Source organism: Wickerhamiella sorbophila (genome assembly GCF_002251995.1).
Source record: "Wickerhamiella sorbophila strain DS02 chromosome Unknown contig1, whole genome shotgun sequence".
In the NCBI taxonomy this organism is placed as follows: domain Eukaryota; kingdom Fungi; phylum Ascomycota; class Dipodascomycetes; order Dipodascales; family Trichomonascaceae; genus Wickerhamiella; species Wickerhamiella sorbophila.
Genome location: NW_020193984.1, coordinates 2513900 through 2533274, shown reverse-complemented (window position 1 = coordinate 2533274; position 19375 = coordinate 2513900). Strand labels below are relative to the sequence as shown.

The window sequence follows — 19375 nt, the reverse complement described above, 5'->3', positions numbered from 1 at the left end:
GGACAGTTTCGCGGGGTGCGGGCGGGCAAGGCCTCCAGCGATTGCAGGCTTAGGCCCACACCATCGCTGCCGACCGCCCCGCCAGGCGGGCGTTCGAGATCAGCGCCGCTGCGCCCCCCGGCTCGCTTTCCGGGTCTGTTTCAGAGCTGGCCAGTGAACCTTCCGGTTAGTCATCACGCAGAAAAGGAGGTCGCCTGCAGAAAATTTACTAACGGAACCCCTCCACTGCCAAAAAAGACGCTTGAGTGTAGGTGTCGAACATCTGTGCTTGGACTCTCGCCACTCGTTTTTCTGTTTAATTTAGTTTAAACACAAGCGTCACGACCGATACGCCCTGTTTGTGTAGCACATGATCGGCCGTCTCTCTTTTTTAGCCATCGCCTCCGTGGTGCTGGCCGCCGATGAAAATGCCACCTCCTACTACGAGACCAGTCCGGCAGCTGGCAACACGTACACCCGGAACCCCACCACGTACAGCCCGACGACATTTTTGTGGACCCCGAGCTCCTCGTCCATAGAGTACGCTGCTGATACGAGCACTGAAATTTCCTCATCGGTGCCCCTCACAAGCACGTACGAGCCGCCGACCAGCTCGCCCGCCACGTCTTCGTCCGTTTATATTCCGCCAACGAGTTCGTCGTCATCGTCCTCTTCGTCGTCATCGTCGTCATCATCGTCGTCGTCGTCCGCGTCCACAACTTCATACGAGACCTCGTCGTCTGTTGAGCAGACCTCCTCGTCCGAGAGCTCCACAGCCTCGAGCACTTTGTTGGAAACGACAACTTCGCATCCTAATGTGGTGACCGAGACGCAGATTTTTTCCGTGACCGTCAACAGCACTATTTCCCACCGGTCCACCTCCACTCACCACAGCAGCTCCAGCACGAGCTCGCCCAGTACCACTTCAGCTACGGCAAAGCCACAAAAGAAGACGAGTAGCAACACTGGTCGTGACGTGGGTATCGGTGTCGGTGTGGGCGTCGGTGTGCCAGTTGTTTTGGCAGTTGTGGGCCTCGCTTGGTTCTACAACCGCCGGCGCAAGTCTGCCGCCTCGTCCTTCATTGACGACAAAGAGGAAGACCCCTTCCAGGCCAACATCGACCAGTACCATACCACCAACCCCGCGGCGAACTTCTAACCCCCCTAAACCAAAAGGGGGTTGGACCCCATATATAACCCCCCACATCCCTACCATTCAGATACCCCTTGTTCGCCCGGCTGTATTTTATCTATTCTTTGTGGGCGGTTCTTCATTTTTTTGAAACTCCTTCCCATTTTCCACCCCTGGAGATACCCCCAAGTAAACTAAAATAACCTCATTTTACTTTCTTAACTTTTTAGTCATGTTGAGATCAACTCTAGTTCGGGTCGCCCGGCCAGGCCTGGCTCGAGCCTGTCGCCACAGCGTGCGCTCGCAGCTCAGCAGACGGCTGGGCCCGGCCAGTGGGCTGGCAGCGGCAGCGTCAGTTCCTGCCCGCTTCAACTCCACCTTGGGCAAAATCGATAAACCCACCTACCAGCTCACGTTCACATGTAAAGCCTGCAACGATCGGTCGAGCCATCTAGTCTCAAAGCAAGCCTACCACAACGGAACAGTTCTTGTTCAGTGCCCGTCTTGCAAGAACCGCCACCTCATTGCGGATCACTTGGGAATATTCACCGACAGCCGCACTACTTTAGACGAGATCCTGGCCGCCCAGGGCAAAAAAATAACCAAAGGAACAATTGACCTAGAGAAGCTCGGTGATCTGGAATGGGAACCGGAGGATGTTAAGCAGCTCAAATAGACGTATTTATCCCGGGCATGGCCTCCCCCATTCTACCTCATTACTCATGGAGGACGTGCTATCAAAGGTGTCTATCGTCGTGTCGCCGGCCCTGGCTCAATTTGCTCCTGTCACTCTGCCCTATGGATACAAGCAAGTCGAGAGTGTGCCCGAAGTTGATACGTCCAGTCTTCCGCTGATCATCTGTGATTCCGACAACTATCTGGCGGGGCTTGCTGCGAAGCACGAAAGCCGCATCGCTGCGATGGACAAGTGGAAGCGAGACAAAAAGCAAAGAGACATTGAAGAAAAGAAGCGGCTGGCTCCGGGATATTTTGACGGCACCAATCGCTTGTTGGTGCCTACCGCAAAGCAGCCACCTCCCGAGACCCCAGAAAACGACGCCCTCTCAATAGAAAACCTCCATCTATCCTAGTTTATTTATCCAAGCATGGCCCGTTTACGTCCCCGCTGGCGTACTACTTGAAGCCTGTTCATAACCTGAGCTGTATGGGAGGTGGGGTCGGCCTGATAGCCCATTAGCACAGCGTCCACCAGCTGGTTTGCACTATCTGGATGCGTGCTTGCAATGGCCCGTTCCAGAACATAAATATCGACTGCCTTTTCCTCGACGTTGGCCGACTGCGAGGCTAAGCCGAAGTCAATAAGCTTGAGCTCACCCGACTCGGAGTCCACCATGGCGTTTGACGTTGTGAGGTCGCCGTGTGCTATATTCAAGGCGTGAATTCCAGCAACCAGCTCGCCGAAGCGAATAAATAGAGGACGAACGCTGGATACATCGCTGGCGTCCCATGTGACCTGCTTGAGCGACTGGCCCTTGATCAGCTCCATGTAAATAAGACCCTGCTTGTCGTCAACCGACACAACTCTGGGGCATGCTATTTGTGCATCGGCAAGCTTGCGAAGAACCCGCACCTCGGCATTTGTTCGGCGTTTTCTCAGCGGCTGGTCAAGCTCTGCGATCCGGTACGGCTTTGGCGGCCGGTACTTTGCCACACACTTGGGGTAGGGCCCCTCGCAGCAGTCCACGACAAAAGTTAGGGCCTCGGCGCCCTGTGCTATGAGCTCAGGCTCTAATTCGGCCATATCAGCCGGGATCCTGACTGAAAATCCTCTGTCAATTAAGGACATGACTAAGGTCTAGACCGTCTAGGCTTTTACGGCTAGTTATGTGCTTTTACGATTACTTTTTCCCCAAACCAAACTGACCAAGAACGTCTGCAACATCTCCGAACGATTCACGCGGTCCCTGCATAACAACAGTCGGGGGCCCACTGGTCAGAACACGACGGGCGACCCGCTGAAGGTCGTTGATAGTTAGGCGATCAACCCGCTCCACCATGTCAGACACAGGCATTTTCGTTCCATTGAGCTGGACTTGGCGGCCCATATCTTCCAGCTCAACCATGCGACTCTCCAAATTCATGAGCAGCTGTGATCGCAGCTGGTTTTTGGCCCGCTCAACCTCCACAGTCTTGAGCTCGCCCGGTGTCATCAGCAGAGACAGCTGCGAGCCGATGATATAGCTAATGTACTGCGCAGCCTGCGGTATGGTCGAACAAGTAATACCAAAGAGGCCGTCATCGCTGTACGAGTGGTTGACGCCCAACGCAGATTCGACGTAGCCGTACTTGTTGAGAACGTTTGTGTAGAGTCTCGAATACATTCCCTTGCCGGGTCCTCCAGCGGAGAATGATCCGCCACCACCAAGTAGCACTTGAAGAGTAGCCAGAGCATATACATCAGGGTCATTAATGCCTACACCCCGGTACAAAACCTGCAGGTGATAAAACTCTGGCAAGCCGCCGATGGGCTTTGGCAAGGGGATGCACGCTTCGCCTCCCGTGTATGTCGATTGCTGAAGAGGCGGGACGGTGATGGTTGATTTAGGCAGGTCGCCCAAGTGTTTGTTTGCCAGGTCGAGCGCTTGATCCGGGGAAACACCGACAAACGCAGCCGTCATACGTGACGGAGTGTACAGCTGGTGGCGGTATTGCCAAAGCATGCCCGGGGTAATTAGAGGCAGCCGCTCCTCGGGACACAGTAGAGGGCGGCCCAGGCCGTCTGAAAATGCAGTAGAGTGGCCAATTTCTGGCAGGATCAGGTCGGGCTTTTGCCAAATCTCCTGAATCTCATACTCCGTGTTGAGAACCTGCTCAGAGACCTCTTCTGGGGTAATGAGCGGCTTGGTGACCGTCTCAGCCAGCAGCTCGACCATCGCGCTGAAATCGTCATGGAAAGTGGACGCTTGGTACAGCATGGTTTCCCGGGATGACGAGCACATGTAGTTGCCGCCCAGGTGCAAAAGATTCTGCTCCATCTGCTCTTGTGTGTAGTCTTTGGTGGATTTGAAGGACAGCCGGTCCATGAGGTGGCTGGAGCCGCTCAGTTGTGGGGACTCGTAGCGGGACCCCGCAGAGATGTAGATGCCGGCGGCCGCAAAATGACAGGGAACCGGCGACGTCACCACTTTGACGCCGTTATCGAGGGTGTCAATACGGTACTCTGGTGACTCCGTTGCATACGAGCGCACCCTCGCCTGGCTCACGCCTCGTCGAACCGTCCGGACCGTTTGGCGAAGCATTCGTGAGTAAGCTAAGCCTGGCCGAAATTTCACATCTCCGTTGAGATTGGTAATAGTAGCGGAGAAGGGCGGGCCCAGAATGGGGCACTGACAAAACGGTCTGGGGGCCATTGGCGGTTGTACGACGCATTTAGCTCACCATACACTTGGCATGTTGCTTGAAATATCTTGTTTGGCGAAAAGTAAAGATGTGACGGGCCAAGAGGTCTTGGAAGGGTTGCAGGTGCGCTAATGAATAGAGCGAGATCCTAGAACCAATAACCATCCGTAATACTACCCGTCACCTGCTCATCATCTCTCCGCCATCCGTAGTGTGCCACAGTCGTGCTGCACCAAAGATGATTCCGAGCCGGGTTATATGCATGGGCTAGGTCCGCATGCCATCTGTTGCAAACACGCTTCGAGAGTTTTCAAAACCTACAGAAGAAAATTTGATGTGTAAACAAAAGGAAATACTTTTTGTACTTGGAAAAAACATGATCGAAAAAAAAAGACACTACAAACGACCAATTGGTGCGCTGCCGGATCAAAATGTCTTTTTCCGGCTATACCTGTGTAATTACCTGAGAACTTTAGGTAATACAGGGCCCAACGAGCACTACTTAAATCACGGCCCCACGGTGCCTAGGATGTATCTCTCTACTAAAACATGTCTCAAGTAATATTCCCCAATGCTGACTTCCAAATGGCTGGAGTGCTGTTCAAACCCAAAAACTTTGACGAGTCTAAAAAGTACCCAGCCTTTGTTGTCGGCCACCCTGGTGGAAGCTGTAAAGACCAGTCTCCAGCGAACTATGCCACAGCTCTGTGCGAGCACGGCTATGTGATTCTCACCTATGATGCCGCCCATCACGGAGAATCGGGTGGCGAGCCTCGATGTGTCGAGCGGCCCCTTGACCGCGTGCACGATTTCGTGGTCGCGCTCGATTATCTCTCGACTCTCAAGTACGTCGATACAGATCGATTGGGTATTTTGGGAATCTGCGCTTCAGGATTCTACAGCTTGTCTGCGACTATGACCGATCGCCGTGTTAAAGCTCTGGCCACAGTGTCGGCTGCAGAAATTGGCCCTGCCCTCACACTGACCTGGGACGGCCAGGGATCATTGAAAGAGCGTGCTACTGGTACCTTAAGTGCAATTGCTGATGCTCGTCGCGCTCAAGCTGTTGGCGGTGACGTTGTGTATGTTTCTTACTCTCCAGACAGCGCTGAGTCTGCTCCTCACCCTGAGCTTGCAGAGGCCTACGAGTACTACAAGACCCCTCGTGCGCAGCACAAGAACGCACCTGGAACCCTTCGCCTTGACTCGCTTGCTGAGTGCATCCAATGGGATGGTGCCGCCAGAGTCGGCGAGCTCCTGACTGTGCCAACCCTCTTTGTGCGTGGTGAGAAGGCGGCCTCCAGATGGCATATTGATCAACTCATCCCCAAGCTTACAAGCAAATACGAGACTGTGGACATTCCCGGCGCCAGTCATTTCGACCTGTACGACAAGCGCGTCGACGATGCTGCTCCGCACATTGCAAACTTTTTCAAAAAGTATCTTTAAGCAACTTTATAGTTAGTGAATTTATATGCAACTTGTTTTTTCTATGCCGCGGCCAAAGGCTTGCCCCGATTCTCAAACCACCGAACTGCGCGGGACGTCTGCTCATGGAAGGTGAGCACGAGAACAGTATGTGGGCCGACTCGCAGACCTTGTGCCACGAAACCTTTGTAAAGAGCAGTGGGTCCCTCGAATGCAACCGTTTTGTAAAAGCAGTCAAAGACTCCCTTGTACATGGAGCCCTTTTGGTTGTAAATACGGGTCATGACCACATCGAACGGATTCATGACGACAGCGACCCCCAGCCCGGAAACGACACTAGCCGACAAGTGCGTAGGGGGTCCATCAGGCATCAGTTTGCGGTTTTCAATGAAATGTTTGGCCGCCGTGTATATGGGCAATTGGACGCTTGATCCTGCGCCAGTTCGCAACACTGCCGCTCCGCAGCCTCGATACAGAGCACCGACACCGCCTTCGCTCCAAAGAGCCTTCAAAGCGTGCCACGTGTTGCGGTACTGCGTCTGCTGTCCAATTGCAAACACCGGGGAGTAAGACTGCATGCGGGTTTTGATCAAGAATAACGGGGACCCGAAAATAGCACCCGCCATACCAGTGACAGTAGCAACAAAAATAGACACACCGTATACCTGTTTATTGGGATCATAGCCCATCAGATCATTAGTTCTTCGCCGAATTGGTTCGTAAAGTCCCACGCGGGTGCCGTTCAAGCAAGTCTGGTAGATGAATGCTGGGCCCAAACCACGCTGCAGGCCACGGATACCTTCGTAATGTCCTACAAGCTTCAAACTTTGCCAAAGCCCAGTATACACTCGAGGGGCGTTGGATTTGGCCATCAGTTCTCCCTGAAGCTGCACTCGCGTCTTGATCACCTCGATCGGATTCGTGCACACTACAGCCATGCAGGCCGCGCTGGCACCAGCAACAAACCCTCCAATTGCACTCAACTCAGCCATGCGAAATTCAACAGCTCAAAAATGCTCCCTGGAGAATGACTGGTGTAGATCGGTAGTGAAAAACCTGGGTCGCCGATTACGGCATTGTATGCCGTGCGGGGAGACGGATGGGGTGTTGAGTACTCCAGATCGACTAGTGGGAGGGATTGGGCAGAGTCCGTTGAAACGGGCACTGTCACCGCGCTGCTGACCTGAGCAGGCTCTCGTGCACTTCCTTTTTGTATGCATCTGTACCGCGAGCTCACTTCGCCCACGGTAGTGACGCATTCGGTGACTTGTAATTTATCTAGTGAGGAAGAGTCCTTAGTAGTTGTACGTGGAAACTCGCTTCTGCAGGTTTACAATCTCAAGCCCGTGGAAAAAGTTGGTGCGCATGGCGGAGACAACTTGTCTGAGCTGACGCTCGAGACAGTTCGCATTGCATCGAAGCTTGTGTTTGTCGCCGAGTTCCCCATGGACGGATATGTGGTTTCGCTCCAGAAATTCCGCCGATCAGATTACCCGAACGACCTCATTGTGGTGGTGTTCAAGTACGCAAAAATGGTGGTTTTGGCGTGGGATTCCAAAACTATGGCGTTCGAGCCGGTCTCAATGCATTATTACGAGGGAGATTTGCCAAAGGAGCACTTTTTTAACCCAGAATTCCAATGCAAACTCTCTGTGGATTCAAGCTACCACTCGATGTCGCTGCTTTACCAACACGACCGCCTAGCTATGCTGGCCTTTCCCGTGCTGAGTGACGTTGATGTCTTGGAAATCCCCTTTTTACCCAGTGTGCTCTTGAATGCGGTTGACCTGGATGTGTTCTGTACCAATATTGTTGATATGGCGTACCGCCATGGCTACGCAGAGCCCACTCTGAGCGTGCTGTTCACACCAAAACGTACGTGGACTGGTACTTTAGGTCTGGAAAAGGATAATGTGACCTACATTGTGGTATCAGTAGATATGCAGCGTCGTCGCTCTACCCTGCTCTCCAAAATCTCAAACCTCCCCTACGACATCTGCCAGATCGTGCCGTTAGAGGAGTCTATCGGAGGCACCCTACTGCTTGGCGCAAACTCTATTGTCTTGGTCGACTCCTTGCAAAAGACCGGTGTCAACGAATATTCCAGCTTCGAAAGTGAGCTGTCCATTGATTTGAATCAGGCGCAGATTTGCCAGCTCCCAAACACGTCTCACGTTCTCATTGCAACTCAAGCAGGTGTCCTATACGACCTCGAGTTTAGCGTTTATGGGAAAAAAAAATTCAAAATTACGGAGTTGACTGATATCGACAAGTGTTTCCAACCCACCACTATGAGCTGTATAGGCTCAAACTTATTTATTGGTTGTCAAGGGTCCAATGCCAAGCTCTTTTCATGGTCATACGCCCAAATTAATGGCACTTCCGTGGTAGTAAACGACCCGGTCGACGAAATTGATGAAATATATCATGCATTGGAAACAAACAACGTTAAAGAGGGCAAAATACTCTTTTGTTTAGACGACGAGCTGGCATCCACAGGGCCCATGGGTGCGCTCACGTCATTAGGTGACACTCTTACTGTTGCTACAGGATACGGTACGTCTGGTGGGTTCACTAATCTCTTCAAAACTGTCTGGCCCATTCATCGCGATAGGTTGTCTTTAGGGCGCCCCCATAATATATGGGGCCTGGGATCTTACCTTCTTGCCAGCTTTGCTACAGAGTCTAGGCTTTTCCGTGGTCCAGATTTCGACCCAGTAACGGTTGGAGACTTTGATCTCCGAAACCCTACTCTAGAGGCACAGCTTGTCAAGGATAACCGAATTGTGCATGTTCATACCCGAGGTATAGCAACATATGATGCTCAATTCACAAAATTGGCTCACATCGAGTTCGACAGCGAGGCAGTCATTGCAATTGCATCTTCAGACGTTATCGTTGTTCAGTTTGAAGGTTTGATCAGGGCCTACAATCATTCCCTTACCGAGGTGTCTGCCTCACAAGGCCAGGATGCCATTGGCGCCTTTGGTACACAAATGATGTCAAGTCAAGCAGGGCATGTGATGATTGGCAGTAGCGACTACTATTTTGGCTCGTTTGCTAGATTCGTATCCATCTGCAATGAGCCGGTGTTGAGTGATGAACCGGTTACTCAAGTAGTAGCGGCTAAGCTTGGAGACAATATCTTAGCAAACAACGTTTTGGCAATCATTATCGGGGATGTGCTTTCAATTTACCAACCATCAGGTGACTCTTTTGTCAAAGTGTTTGCAACAACGGTGGGAGGAGATGCAGTGGTTGTTCCTCTGAACATCAGCAACTACCAAGTACTATTTGTAACAGGCAGGCACCCTCATATTCTGATGAAGAGCACAGCCTCCCCAATAAGATGCCACCCTTTTGGCCATCGCAGGGTTGTGTCGATCACTACCCTGGATACGGACATTGTTTACACAGACTCCAAATATCGAGTTAATGTGGTCAGTTTGGATGAAGCTTTAGACTACACGACCTCGGAATGGCCTCATCAAAAGTTTACATTGGGAGAGCCCATATCTGCCCTTGCATTTGACCGCAACACTAACTTGCTTTTAGCAGGATGCAACACACCGGTGTCTCGGGAAGCTCTACTTGACAACGGGCAACCCATGGAAGGCACCAAGCCAGATGCCTCATTCAAAGGGAATACCTTTCAAGGTCGGCTTAAATTGGTTTCACCAGATACTGGTTATGTTTATACTGATTTCGAGTTTTCTGATAATGAGGCGGTCGTGTCTATTGAGGTGGTCACTTTACAAATGGGCGAGTTGGCAGATCTTCGTGAAGATTTTGTGGTAGTTGGAACAGCCCTTCTTCTCAATGAGGATGAGGCTTCCAATGGTTATTTCCACATGTTCGCAATCAAGGAGGTCCACTCTGATATGAAAGGGTACCGCCTTGAAAAGGTATCAGAGGAGCTCGTGCGCGGTGCTGTAACAGGCATATGCGAAATCGAGGGAGGTGGGGTTGTGGCCGGACAAGGTCAAAAGATAATGATGAGACGCTATCGTGATGTTTATTCCATCGAGCCCGTAGCTTTTTACGATGCGGCAATTCACATTGAGGATCTGAAATCATTGAGAAACCTTATCGCAGTCGGGGATGCCATTCAAGGAGTGTCTCTTTTAAGCGCAGGGGTCGAGCCCTACCGCATGGATCTTTTGGCCAGGGATCATGATTTTGATACTAAAGTGGGTTGTTTGGAATTCATCTCCAGTGAAGATCGGAATGATTTGCATATTGCGATCGTCGACATCAATGGGCGCCTGCGCATAGATCAGTTTGACCCTGACACTCCCTCGAGTATGGGAGGATCACATTTGGTGACGCAATCTGAGATTTTTATCGGCAGGCGGGTGAATGCCATGACTTTGGTTTATGGCGAGGGCAAGAGTTTGGTGCCCATTGGAGGATCTACGGACGGTGTGCTTGTTACTGTGGAACCACTGAATGAAATGGACTTCAAAGCCTTGTACGTGGTCACAGAGCAAATGGCAGACAAGGAGCAAAGCATTGCTTGTTTGAACCCTCGTGATTACCGTACATTAGGCTGTAAACCCAGCCCACAAGCTGTTATCGACTTCCGGGCTGCACAAAATTTCTTGATGTTGACACGAGATCGTCAGCTGCATTATTCGAGGAAACTTGGTCAACATGGCTTGATCCAAGTTTTTGACGCAATTACTCGTCAAAGCTTTGACTTTTAACTGTTTATTGTGAATTATCTTTCCCTATATCCATCTAGCTAAAAAATAATAGGTTGGTAAACGTTTGCATACAGAACTTTTAGAATTCTGTTGGCTTCCAGCCGCCTATTTCGATGTACAGGTCCAGCCATCTGAAGCCTTCTTTACGCCCACCTTCGTACATGATGGGTTGAAGAATGCATACCCAACAACTTTATCCGTGCTTGGACGCTAGTGCAGAATCAAGATTGAGTAAAATATTTCGCAAGGGGTTGGGGACATGAAACAATGGTTATGGGTATAGATGAACCCCTGAGCAAACAGCTACTGATCTATCGGGTTCATACATGCAGAATGTGCTATCTGGCACGTTGCGCATATGTTTTGCGCCCACCACAGTCATCGATGCATGAGGCCAGCCATCTGTTGAACTGGAATGAACCGGAGATTTGGGAGTGTGACGCGCAATGAGCGAAAAGCAGATGTGACAATCTCACAATAGTTAAAATAAACTGACGGCTCTGCTGCACGCAATAATTGATCCAAGTCATGAATGCGTTGTGTCAAAATCGACTGGGTCCACATACGCATTTCGAGATCCAGGGGTACGGGCGTCCGCACTCCTTTCTCCTGCAGGTATCATGCATCTCATTGTGGCTGGTCCTCGTCAGGTGCTTTGACCGGAGTCTCCTAGCTTTTGCTTGAAAAACAAATTACAATGTTAGGTCGCTCGTACAGTCTCCGTCATTGTCAAAGACTAATTTATATAAATCCGCGATGTTTTAATGAACTTCCCGATTCTAAAAACCTGCTACACTCTTGACGAAACCGGAAGACTTTATGCATGCGGGTGTCACTCAAGGCACCTGCAGTATTGTTGCAGCGTTGAGCATATCTCCTTCTTTCAACAACGATCGGCAGTAAATACTCATAGTCCCAGAAGGGGCTCTCCATGCAGGTCATCTTACTCATAGCAGAACTATTTGTTTTTCATACCACAGCTAGCATTTTACGTTCATCATTCTGATGGGACCAAGGTTGCTGAGGTTCGTAGCTATAGCGTTGAAATATTACTGTAATATTAGACCTCAATTGAAGAAGATATGATGGTCAAATTTGTGCGAGAACAGTGCCATAATTCGATATGCCTGAGTTTGGGAGTTTTCACAAACATTTCAGGAATTTGAGCTAGATAAATTTAAATGGAAATTTCAACTTTCAATATTCAAAGAATACGTCAAAGTCTTCAGAATAACGCGGCTATGTGTCAAAAGGAGATTCATTTCTTTCACCTGACACAACGGCCAATATGCAAATGCAAAGCACAGACGCGTTGTGCATGCATACGTCAATACAACCGCTACCCCGAATGAGGCCTGCCCAAACCTCGTTCCCCGATCGACATGCAGAATGTGGCTAGACTATAATAAGGGATACCAAGTCCACATGCCGTTTGATCCTAGTTTTCCATTGCTCGAATGAAAGCTGCGGTGCTGATCTTGACACTCCTGTTGAGCACGGCCAACGGTCAACGCTATATCCCTTTCAATCGTAGGGCCCAAGCATCGTACTCAAACACGTCCTCTTCTGCTTTACCAACCAGTGATGACTCGTCGGCAGTGATTCCTTCGCTAATTTACTCCAATACCAGCAGTATTGCGTCTTCGACATACTTATCCACAGAACTTTCCTCCAGTGTTGTGGCCTCAAGTGCTGCACCCTCAAGCGCTGCACCCTCGAGTACTGCCTCAGTTGCCAGCTCAGCTCCCGCCTCAGCTGCTAGCTCAGCTCCTGCCTCAGTCGCCAGCTCGGCCGCTGCTTCAGTTGCCAGTTCAGCTGCTGCCAGTTCAGCTGCCAGCTCGGCTGCCAGCTCGGCTGCTGCTTCAGTTGCCAGTTCAGCTCCTGCCTCAGGTGCCAGCTCTGGCGCTCCTTCAGTTGCCAGCTCCGCTCCCGCCTCAGCTGCTAGCTCCGCTGCTGCTTCAGTCGCCAGTTCGGCTCCTGCCTCAGTTGCCAGCTCTGCCGCGCCTTCAGCTGCTAGCTCCGCTGCTGCTTCAGTCGCCAGTTCGGCTCCTGCCTCAGTTGCCAGCTCTGCCGCGCCTTCAGTTGCCAGCTCCGCTCCCGCCTCAGCTGCTAGCTCCGCTGCTGCTTCAGTCGCCAGTTCGGCTCCTGCCTCAGTTGCCAGCTCTGCCGCGCCTTCAGTTGCCAGCTCCGCTCCCGCCTCAGCTGCTAGCTCCGCTGCTGCTTCAGTCGCCAGTTCGGCTCCTGCCTCAGTTGCCAGCTCTGCCGCGCCTTCAGTTGCCAGCTCCGCTCCCGCCTCAGCTGCTAGCTCCGCTGCTGCTTCAGTTGCCAGCTCTGCCGCGCCTTCAGTTGCCAGCTCTGCCGCGCCTTCAGTTGCCAGCTCTGGCGCTCCTTCAGTTGCCAGCTCTGGCGCTCCTTCAGTCGCCAGCTCCGCTCCCGCCTCAGCTGCTAGCTCCGCTGCTGCTTCAGTCGCCAGTTCGGCTCCTGCCTCAGTTGCCAGCTCCGCTGCTGCTTCAGTTGCCAGCTCTGGCGCTCCTTCAGTCGCCAGCTCCGCTCCCGCCTCAGCTGCTAGCTCCGCTGCTGCTTCAGTTGCCAGCTCTGGCGCTACTTCAGTTGCCAGCTCTGCCGCGCCTTCAGTTGCCAGCTCTGGCGCTCCTTCAGTTGCTAGCTCCGCTGCTGCTTCAGTCGCCAGTTCGGCTCCTGCCTCAGTTGCCAGCTCGGTCGCTGTTTCAGTTGCCAGCTCTGGCGCTTCTTCAGTCGCCAGTTCGGCTCCTGCCTCAGTTGCCAGTTCAGGTGCTCCTTCAGTTGCCAGCTCCGCTCCTGCCTCATCTGCTAGCTCCGCTGCTGCTTCAGTCGCCAGTTCAGCTCCTGCCTCAGTTGCCAGCTCTGCCGCGCCTTCAGTTGCCAGCTCTGCCGCTCCTTCAGTTGCCAGCTCCGCTCCCGCCTCAGCTGCTAGCTCCGCTGCTGCTTCAGTTGCCAGCTCTGGCGCTCCTTCAGTCGCCAGCTCCGCTCCCGCCTCAGCTGCTAGCTCCGCTGCTGCTTCAGTTGCCAGCTCTGGCGCTCCTTCAGTTGCCAGCTCTGCCGCGCCTTCAGTTGCCAGCTCTGGCGCTCCTTCAGTTGCCAGCTCTGGCGCTCCTTCAGTTGCCAGCTCTGCCGCGCCTTCAGTTGCCAGCTCTGGCGCTCCTTCAGTTGCCAGCTCTGCCGCGCCTTCAGTTGCCAGCTCTGGCGCTCCTTCAGTTGCTAGCTCCGCTGCTGCTTCAGTCGCCAGTTCAGCTCCTGCCTCAGTTGCCAGCTCTGCCGCGCCTTCAGTTGCCAGCTCTGCCGCTCCTTCAGTTGCCAGCTCCGCTCCCGCCTCAGCTGCTAGCTCCGCTGCTGCTTCAGTCGCCAGTTCAGCTCCTGCCTCAGTTGCCAGCTCTGCCGCGCCTTCAGTTGCCAGCTCTGGCCCTCCTTCAGTCGCCAGCTCCGCTCCCGCCTCAGCTGCTAGCTCCGCTGCTGCTTCAGTTGCCAGCTCCGCTGCTGCTTCAGTTGCCAGCTCTGCCACTCCTTCAGTTGCCAGCTCGGCTGCTCCTTCAGTAGCCAGTTCAGGTGCTCCTTCAGTTGCCAGCTCTGGCGCTCCTTCAATTGCCAGCTCTGCCGCGCCTTCAGTTGCCAACTCTGGCGCTCCTTCAGTTGCCAGCTCGGTCGCTCCTTCAGTTACCAGTTCTCGCGCTCCTTCAGTTGCCAGCTCAGCTCCTGCTTCGGCCGCCAGCTCAGCTCCTGGCGTATGCCCAGTCAGAACTGCGTCGGGTATTGACGCATACGCTACTCAGATCTCAGAAGATGCCGCATCAATCGAAGCTGTTATTGCAACTTCTGGCGAATGGGCACCACTCTTGGTCACCCTTGGGTGCGATATTGACGGTTTAGACAATGCGGTATTGGATACTCCAATTTCGTCTACCTCTGTCAACAATCTTTTGGGAGCTTTCGGCACAGTGACATCCGCACTGGTATCTCTGTTCAGTGACATTTCTAATGCTGCCAACAGCAACCAGCAGCCGGTTCGTCGCTTAGCCGCACGAGCAGCTGATGGTGGTGATTCGGTTGTCTCAGTAGGAAACGAGCTGCTTCAACTTCAGAGCGATATCTACACTGATATTTACAGCACTGCCAATAGCTCTCAAATGAGTTCATTTATGTCTATGGCTTCGTCCCTCAACTCTGCTGTTTCCCAAGCTGCTAGCGCTTTAGGTGCTACCTTTACTGGGAGCTTCTCTGCTCCTAGTGTGGCATCTTCCTCAATGGCTTCGCAAGGCTCCTCTGCTCCTGCTACGGCATCTTCCGCAGTGGCTTCGCAAAGCTCCTCAAATCAAACTTCGGCGTCTATGACATCGCAAGCGGCTACGTCGACTACGCAGCAAACGGCTGCATCTGTCACATCACCATTGACAAGCGCTGTGTCTCAGCCCAACATGGAAAGCCGGGAGCCCACCACTACAGTGGTCACTGCATTCACTACGTATTGCCCCGAAGCTACTACACTATGTCCTGGAAACGGAAAGTGTTACACTGTTACTGAAGCCACCACCCTGACAGTAACTGACTGCCCTTGCACACTCGTGAAACCATCGCCTACTGTGATTAGCGCCAACTCGGGATCAAATCCTGGCGAAGTCAATGCAGTGTCCACTACAGTGGTCACTGAATTCACCACGTATTGCCCCGAAGCCACTACACTCTGTCCTGGAAACGGAAAGTGCTACACCGTTACTGAACCTACCACCCTTACAGTAACTGACTGCCCTTGCACACTTACGAGAGAGTCACCTACTGTGACTAGTCCAAACTCGGCCCCTGAGCCTACTGGCGAGACCGGCACATCCCCACAACCACTCCCAGTGGGTAGCAGCGCAGGACCTGGAGCCCAGCCTTCAAACAAGGGGTCTTTTGCTCCCGCTGTAAGTCCCGTTGAAACTTCTCCCGCTGTAGGTCCTGTTGGATCTTCTCCCGCTGTAGGTCCTGTTGAAACTTCGGCTCCCGGTACCTCCGCTGCTTTGGCTAATAGTGCCGGTAAGGTGTCTTCTGGCTATCTTCTTATATTGATTCCTTTGGTGTCGATTCTTCTATAGGTTTTCTTAGACCAACTTATTTCCTAATTTCAAATTAAGGAGTTGCATGGTCCCTCTGTCAGTGTGCACGCAAACAAACTTATAAAACCCAATGATAAATACGGTGCAATCCTTGTGAACAGAAGCGTTGTTAAGCCAAACAAGTATTGCATCTCTAACAGGGACGCTGGTATACCATGCACTCTAACTAGCATGTAACTAACGATATAAAACATGGAAATTTAATTCAATTGTTGCAAGTTACACAACCACTCTAAATTATATCGATCTTTTTAAGGGAAGAACACACCATTCCGAAATAGCTTCAAATGGCGGATTTGTACCAATTAGGGATTTGTCATGCTGTTCTACTTTTTTTTGGCCCTGACGTTGATCGTTGAGCCATGGCTGGAGAAGTTCACTTTGGAAACTTTACTTAGAGGCTTACCTGTTGTCTGTTCATTTGCAACTTTGACATGCTTGGTCAAACGCTTCGACTTGTACAGCGCTGTCCTGTCAACGGTGTTAAGCGTTCTGTTGACCCCCGCCATGCTTGCTGGTCTAGTTCTTTTTGGAGGTTCTCTGGTCGAACGTCTTCATTTGTCGATTTTGGCGGCGGCTCATATTTCCGTCATTGGACTCCAACCGTTCATTTTCACCTACGGACTCGATTCCGAGGCGTGGTCCCGGGCCCTCTCTTTCAGTCTTCCATTCGATGACGCTTACCTAGGATTTTTGGGTGCGTTTGTCGGAGCATGGCTTGGCGCCGTACCAATTGTGCTAGACTGGGACCGGACTTGGCAAGAATACCCGATCACAATTGTTGTTGGAGCATACCTTGGATCCAGCATCTGCGGGTTTTACGGTGCAGTGCGAGAAAAAACCGATGCTGAGATCAAACTCGCGGCCAAGCTCAGCGCCAAAGCAGAAAAAAGCAGTAAGGTTCAACGGCAGGCCAAGAAAAAGCTCGACTAAGTATTGCATAGCTGGATGAGAAGTCATAACTATCTGGCGGAAATAAGAACATACGGACATAAAGTATTCATATAATAAAATAAAGTAATTCAATAAGAACAACGTGAAATGCAAAGTGGAGATTAGAGTAGACCCAAGACAAGGGCGTGTGCAGCTGCTCGCCCCATGAGGCGGCCATAGGAAATGACAAAAATTGGCGCTGCCAACAAATGCCCTTTAACCTGAGCAGCTATTTGACGCTCTGGCCATTGCAGAAATACTCTTACGATTCCGTGGGAGTCGGCAGCGACGAAGCCTCTACCTTGAACACCGGCGAGGGTGAGCGCAGATTGGGGAATGAACTGGGCTACTGAGACGGCGGCGTGATGAGAATGGACCCACTCGTTTTGGGTCACTTGGCGGCGGAGTCCTTCTGGCTGAGTGTTCATGTGCCAAAAATATGTCCGGTGGTCTTCGGAACCACATATGATCATATCACCATCGTCTGACATTGCAGCAGCAGTCTGCGAATAATCGTTGCGGGGGCCCCTTAGTCGACGCTCTAAAGAGAGGTCATTAAGATTATAGAGACGTACGCGGCTTGAGTTTGAAGTAACAAGCACAAGCGGTTGAGGGTGATCTTTCCGCTTGACCACTGTTGTGCCGGTGATCTTGAGGGTGCCCTTAGGCTTACGAGCGCTTCCGACTTGGGCGGTCTTTAAGATTTTCAAACGATCCGTTCGGCACAAAACCAGTTTACCATTGTAACATCCGGCCAGGCAAGAGGTGCCTTCGGGAGAGAAAGAGACTGCTGTGACCATGTCCGGCATTTGTCTAGAATACACCACCTCGCGATCTGGGATGCTCCAAAGAGAGATCTGCTTATCCAGTGAGCCTGTGAGAAAGAATCTATCATCAGTAGGGTGGAAAGCCACTGACGAAACAATATCTGGGGGATGGAACACCGCCAAGCACTTGTTTCGTTCCACGTGCCACAGGCGCACCGTGCGATCCAGTGATGCAGTTATAATGAAATTGTTCTTGCTCCACTTTAGGTCTGTGATTTCATCAGTGTGATCGGAGAAAATCTTGATTGGTTCTTTGGCAAACAGCGGGCTTTCGCTGGGAGTGAGAGATGTGGCGCGCTCTGTGGCGTCGAGAGTTCTCCAAATGCGAATTTTACCGTCCTGGCCGGCTGTGGCCAGATGTTTACCATCGGGAGAAAACTCAAGAGCCCAAACTGCTTGAGATCTCTGTGTTTTCTCCTCGCGCAAGTCATGTTCTTCCACGATCACAACTTGCTGCAGCGTCGATGAGGCCTTGTTGGACGTATGGACAGCCTTTACTTTGGAACGTTTGTATTTCGACTGTTTTTCGGACACCTTAGGCGCAATAGAGTTCGATTGATCTATTGAGTCGTCCGAGCTTGTTGCGGGGTCGCCTCCACGGAACAGAGATTTGAGATTCGGGAGATTCTGGTTGCGACAACGAGAGCGTCGCCCTAACTCGACCCTTAGCGGGTCGAGGACAACGCTGGACTCACTCAATGATGAGCCTTCCAGAGCTATTCTCATAGTAGTAAGAGTGTGTCGCAATTATCTCGGTGAGAGAGAGAACCACCCGCGGGAGAAAACTTAAACGCCGTTAGAGGGCAAGGGTTGTACAGGATGACTCGTTAAATGCAGGAGGCGATATCCATTGCCTCAAGGTTTGGCTTTAAAATACGAGGGGCTGCCAAATGAGCCACAATACCTGGTTCATCGAGAATTCCGATGATATTTTCTCGAAACGCCTGCTTGGCTACTAGAGCTCCATCCTCTGTTGGCGCTTGCAAATCGTTGCTCCGCACGCCATCCACAAGCCAAGCATCGGCCAATCCGTTTTCGTTACCGAAGCCTTACACATCTTCAGCGGCAGGATTCGTCACCCTGCTAGGGCAGTGGCAATTACCGGTCCACCGCTGAAATATGTCAAAAGGAATTGGGCTTAGTAACCGGAGGCTTTGGAAAAAAAAAATGGCCACTGTAGGAACGCTCCCCGCACCAGTTGTCACAGATAATGGAGACGGTTTGAAGACCATCGTGTTCTACCGCCTGAACGAGGCCGGCAAAAAAGTGAAGGTCACGCAAAAAGTTCGTGAGACCGAAGTCGCCAGGTCCATTGAGGGCCAGATCGAAGCCCGCCGCCAGTGGGCGTGTTACCGCAACAAGGACGCTCCCGCGCCCAGTGTCGAAGAGAATGTCCAGCTTAAACTGTTCCCCAAGACCGCCAAGCCCGAAAAGGGCCAGGACGCTGCGCCCCCCAAGCGCCGCGTTGCCAGCATCGTCTGCCGAACTTGCCAGGGCGACCACTACACAAACGCATGCCCCTACAAAGAAAAGCTCGGTATTGTCACCGAGCCTGCTATTCCCGAGACAACCCCTGGTCGCTATCAGCCCCCCACGCGCGGTGGCATGTATGCCCGCGAGGAGCGCGACGACTCTGCTACTTTGCGGGTATCTAACTTGCCTGACTCCATCAACGAGGACGTTTTGGCTGCCTTATTCGGCCGCAATGGCCGCCGTATTGTCCGCTGCCACGTAGCACGCAACAAGGACACTCATCAAAGCCGTGGCTTTGCCTTCATTGCATTTGACACTCGCGAGAGTGCTGAAAGAGCCAAGCAGGAGCTCCATGGTAAGGCCATTGGCCATTTGGTTATGTACGTCGACTTCCCAAGAAAATAGCGGGAT

The 19375-nt window shown here is 52.1% G+C and overlaps 12 protein-coding genes across 12 annotated transcripts; 8 read left to right on the top strand and 4 right to left on the bottom strand.

Annotated features, from left to right (window-relative positions):
• Positions 1–349: 349 nt before the first annotated feature.
• Positions 350–1138, top strand: B9G98_01574 (hypothetical protein; the record flags this gene model as incomplete). Its single annotated transcript, XM_024808132.1, has 1 exon — positions 350–1138. The coding sequence occupies one exon, from the start codon at positions 350–352 to the stop codon at positions 1136–1138; it is 789 nt and encodes a 262-aa protein (XP_024663900.1).
• A 205-nt stretch (positions 1139–1343) lies between these two features.
• Positions 1344–1787, top strand: B9G98_01573 (Uncharacterized protein C24H6.02c; the record flags this gene model as incomplete). Its single annotated transcript, XM_024808131.1, has 1 exon — positions 1344–1787. The coding sequence occupies one exon, from the start codon at positions 1344–1346 to the stop codon at positions 1785–1787; it is 444 nt and encodes a 147-aa protein (XP_024663899.1).
• A 46-nt stretch (positions 1788–1833) lies between these two features.
• On the top strand, positions 1834–2202 carry B9G98_01572 (hypothetical protein; the record flags this gene model as incomplete). The annotated part of the gene is made up of 1 exon (XM_024808130.1): positions 1834–2202. One exon carries the CDS (start codon positions 1834–1836, stop codon positions 2200–2202), a length of 369 nt encoding a protein of 122 aa, XP_024663898.1.
• Positions 2203–2207: 5 nt separating this feature from the next.
• Positions 2208–2918, bottom strand: B9G98_01571 (EKC/KEOPS complex subunit BUD32; the record flags this gene model as incomplete). The annotated part of the gene is made up of 1 exon (XM_024808129.1): positions 2208–2918. One exon carries the CDS (start codon positions 2916–2918, stop codon positions 2208–2210), a length of 711 nt encoding a protein of 236 aa, XP_024663897.1.
• A 52-nt stretch (positions 2919–2970) lies between these two features.
• Positions 2971–4371, bottom strand: B9G98_01570 (Mitochondrial-processing peptidase subunit alpha; the record flags this gene model as incomplete). The annotated part of the gene is made up of 1 exon (XM_024808128.1): positions 2971–4371. The coding sequence occupies one exon, from the start codon at positions 4369–4371 to the stop codon at positions 2971–2973; it is 1401 nt and encodes a 466-aa protein (XP_024663896.1).
• Positions 4372–5020: 649 nt separating this feature from the next.
• Positions 5021–5920, top strand: B9G98_01569 (Uncharacterized protein YcjY; the record flags this gene model as incomplete). The annotated part of the gene is made up of 1 exon (XM_024808127.1): positions 5021–5920. One exon carries the CDS (start codon positions 5021–5023, stop codon positions 5918–5920), a length of 900 nt encoding a protein of 299 aa, XP_024663895.1.
• Positions 5921–5961: 41 nt separating this feature from the next.
• B9G98_01568 (Mitochondrial oxaloacetate transport protein) lies at positions 5962–6891 on the bottom strand (the record flags this gene model as incomplete). The annotated part of the gene is made up of 1 exon (XM_024808126.1): positions 5962–6891. One exon carries the CDS (start codon positions 6889–6891, stop codon positions 5962–5964), a length of 930 nt encoding a protein of 309 aa, XP_024663894.1.
• Positions 6892–7113: 222 nt separating this feature from the next.
• Positions 7114–10605, top strand: B9G98_01567 (Protein CFT1; the record flags this gene model as incomplete). The annotated part of the gene is made up of 1 exon (XM_024808125.1): positions 7114–10605. The coding sequence occupies one exon, from the start codon at positions 7114–7116 to the stop codon at positions 10603–10605; it is 3492 nt and encodes a 1163-aa protein (XP_024663893.1).
• Positions 10606–12062: 1457 nt separating this feature from the next.
• B9G98_01566 (S-antigen protein) lies at positions 12063–15710 on the top strand (the record flags this gene model as incomplete). Its single annotated transcript, XM_024808124.1, has 1 exon — positions 12063–15710. The coding sequence occupies one exon, from the start codon at positions 12063–12065 to the stop codon at positions 15708–15710; it is 3648 nt and encodes a 1215-aa protein (XP_024663892.1).
• A 339-nt stretch (positions 15711–16049) lies between these two features.
• On the top strand, positions 16050–16664 carry B9G98_01565 (Glycosylphosphatidylinositol anchor biosynthesis protein 11; the record flags this gene model as incomplete). The annotated part of the gene is made up of 1 exon (XM_024808123.1): positions 16050–16664. One exon carries the CDS (start codon positions 16050–16052, stop codon positions 16662–16664), a length of 615 nt encoding a protein of 204 aa, XP_024663891.1.
• Positions 16665–16786: 122 nt separating this feature from the next.
• B9G98_01564 (putative WD repeat-containing protein C3H5.08c) lies at positions 16787–18217 on the bottom strand (the record flags this gene model as incomplete). Its single annotated transcript, XM_024808122.1, has 1 exon — positions 16787–18217. The coding sequence occupies one exon, from the start codon at positions 18215–18217 to the stop codon at positions 16787–16789; it is 1431 nt and encodes a 476-aa protein (XP_024663890.1).
• A 441-nt stretch (positions 18218–18658) lies between these two features.
• On the top strand, positions 18659–19369 carry B9G98_01563 (Eukaryotic translation initiation factor 3 subunit G; the record flags this gene model as incomplete). The annotated part of the gene is made up of 1 exon (XM_024808121.1): positions 18659–19369. One exon carries the CDS (start codon positions 18659–18661, stop codon positions 19367–19369), a length of 711 nt encoding a protein of 236 aa, XP_024663889.1.
• Positions 19370–19375: the final 6 nt, after the last annotated feature.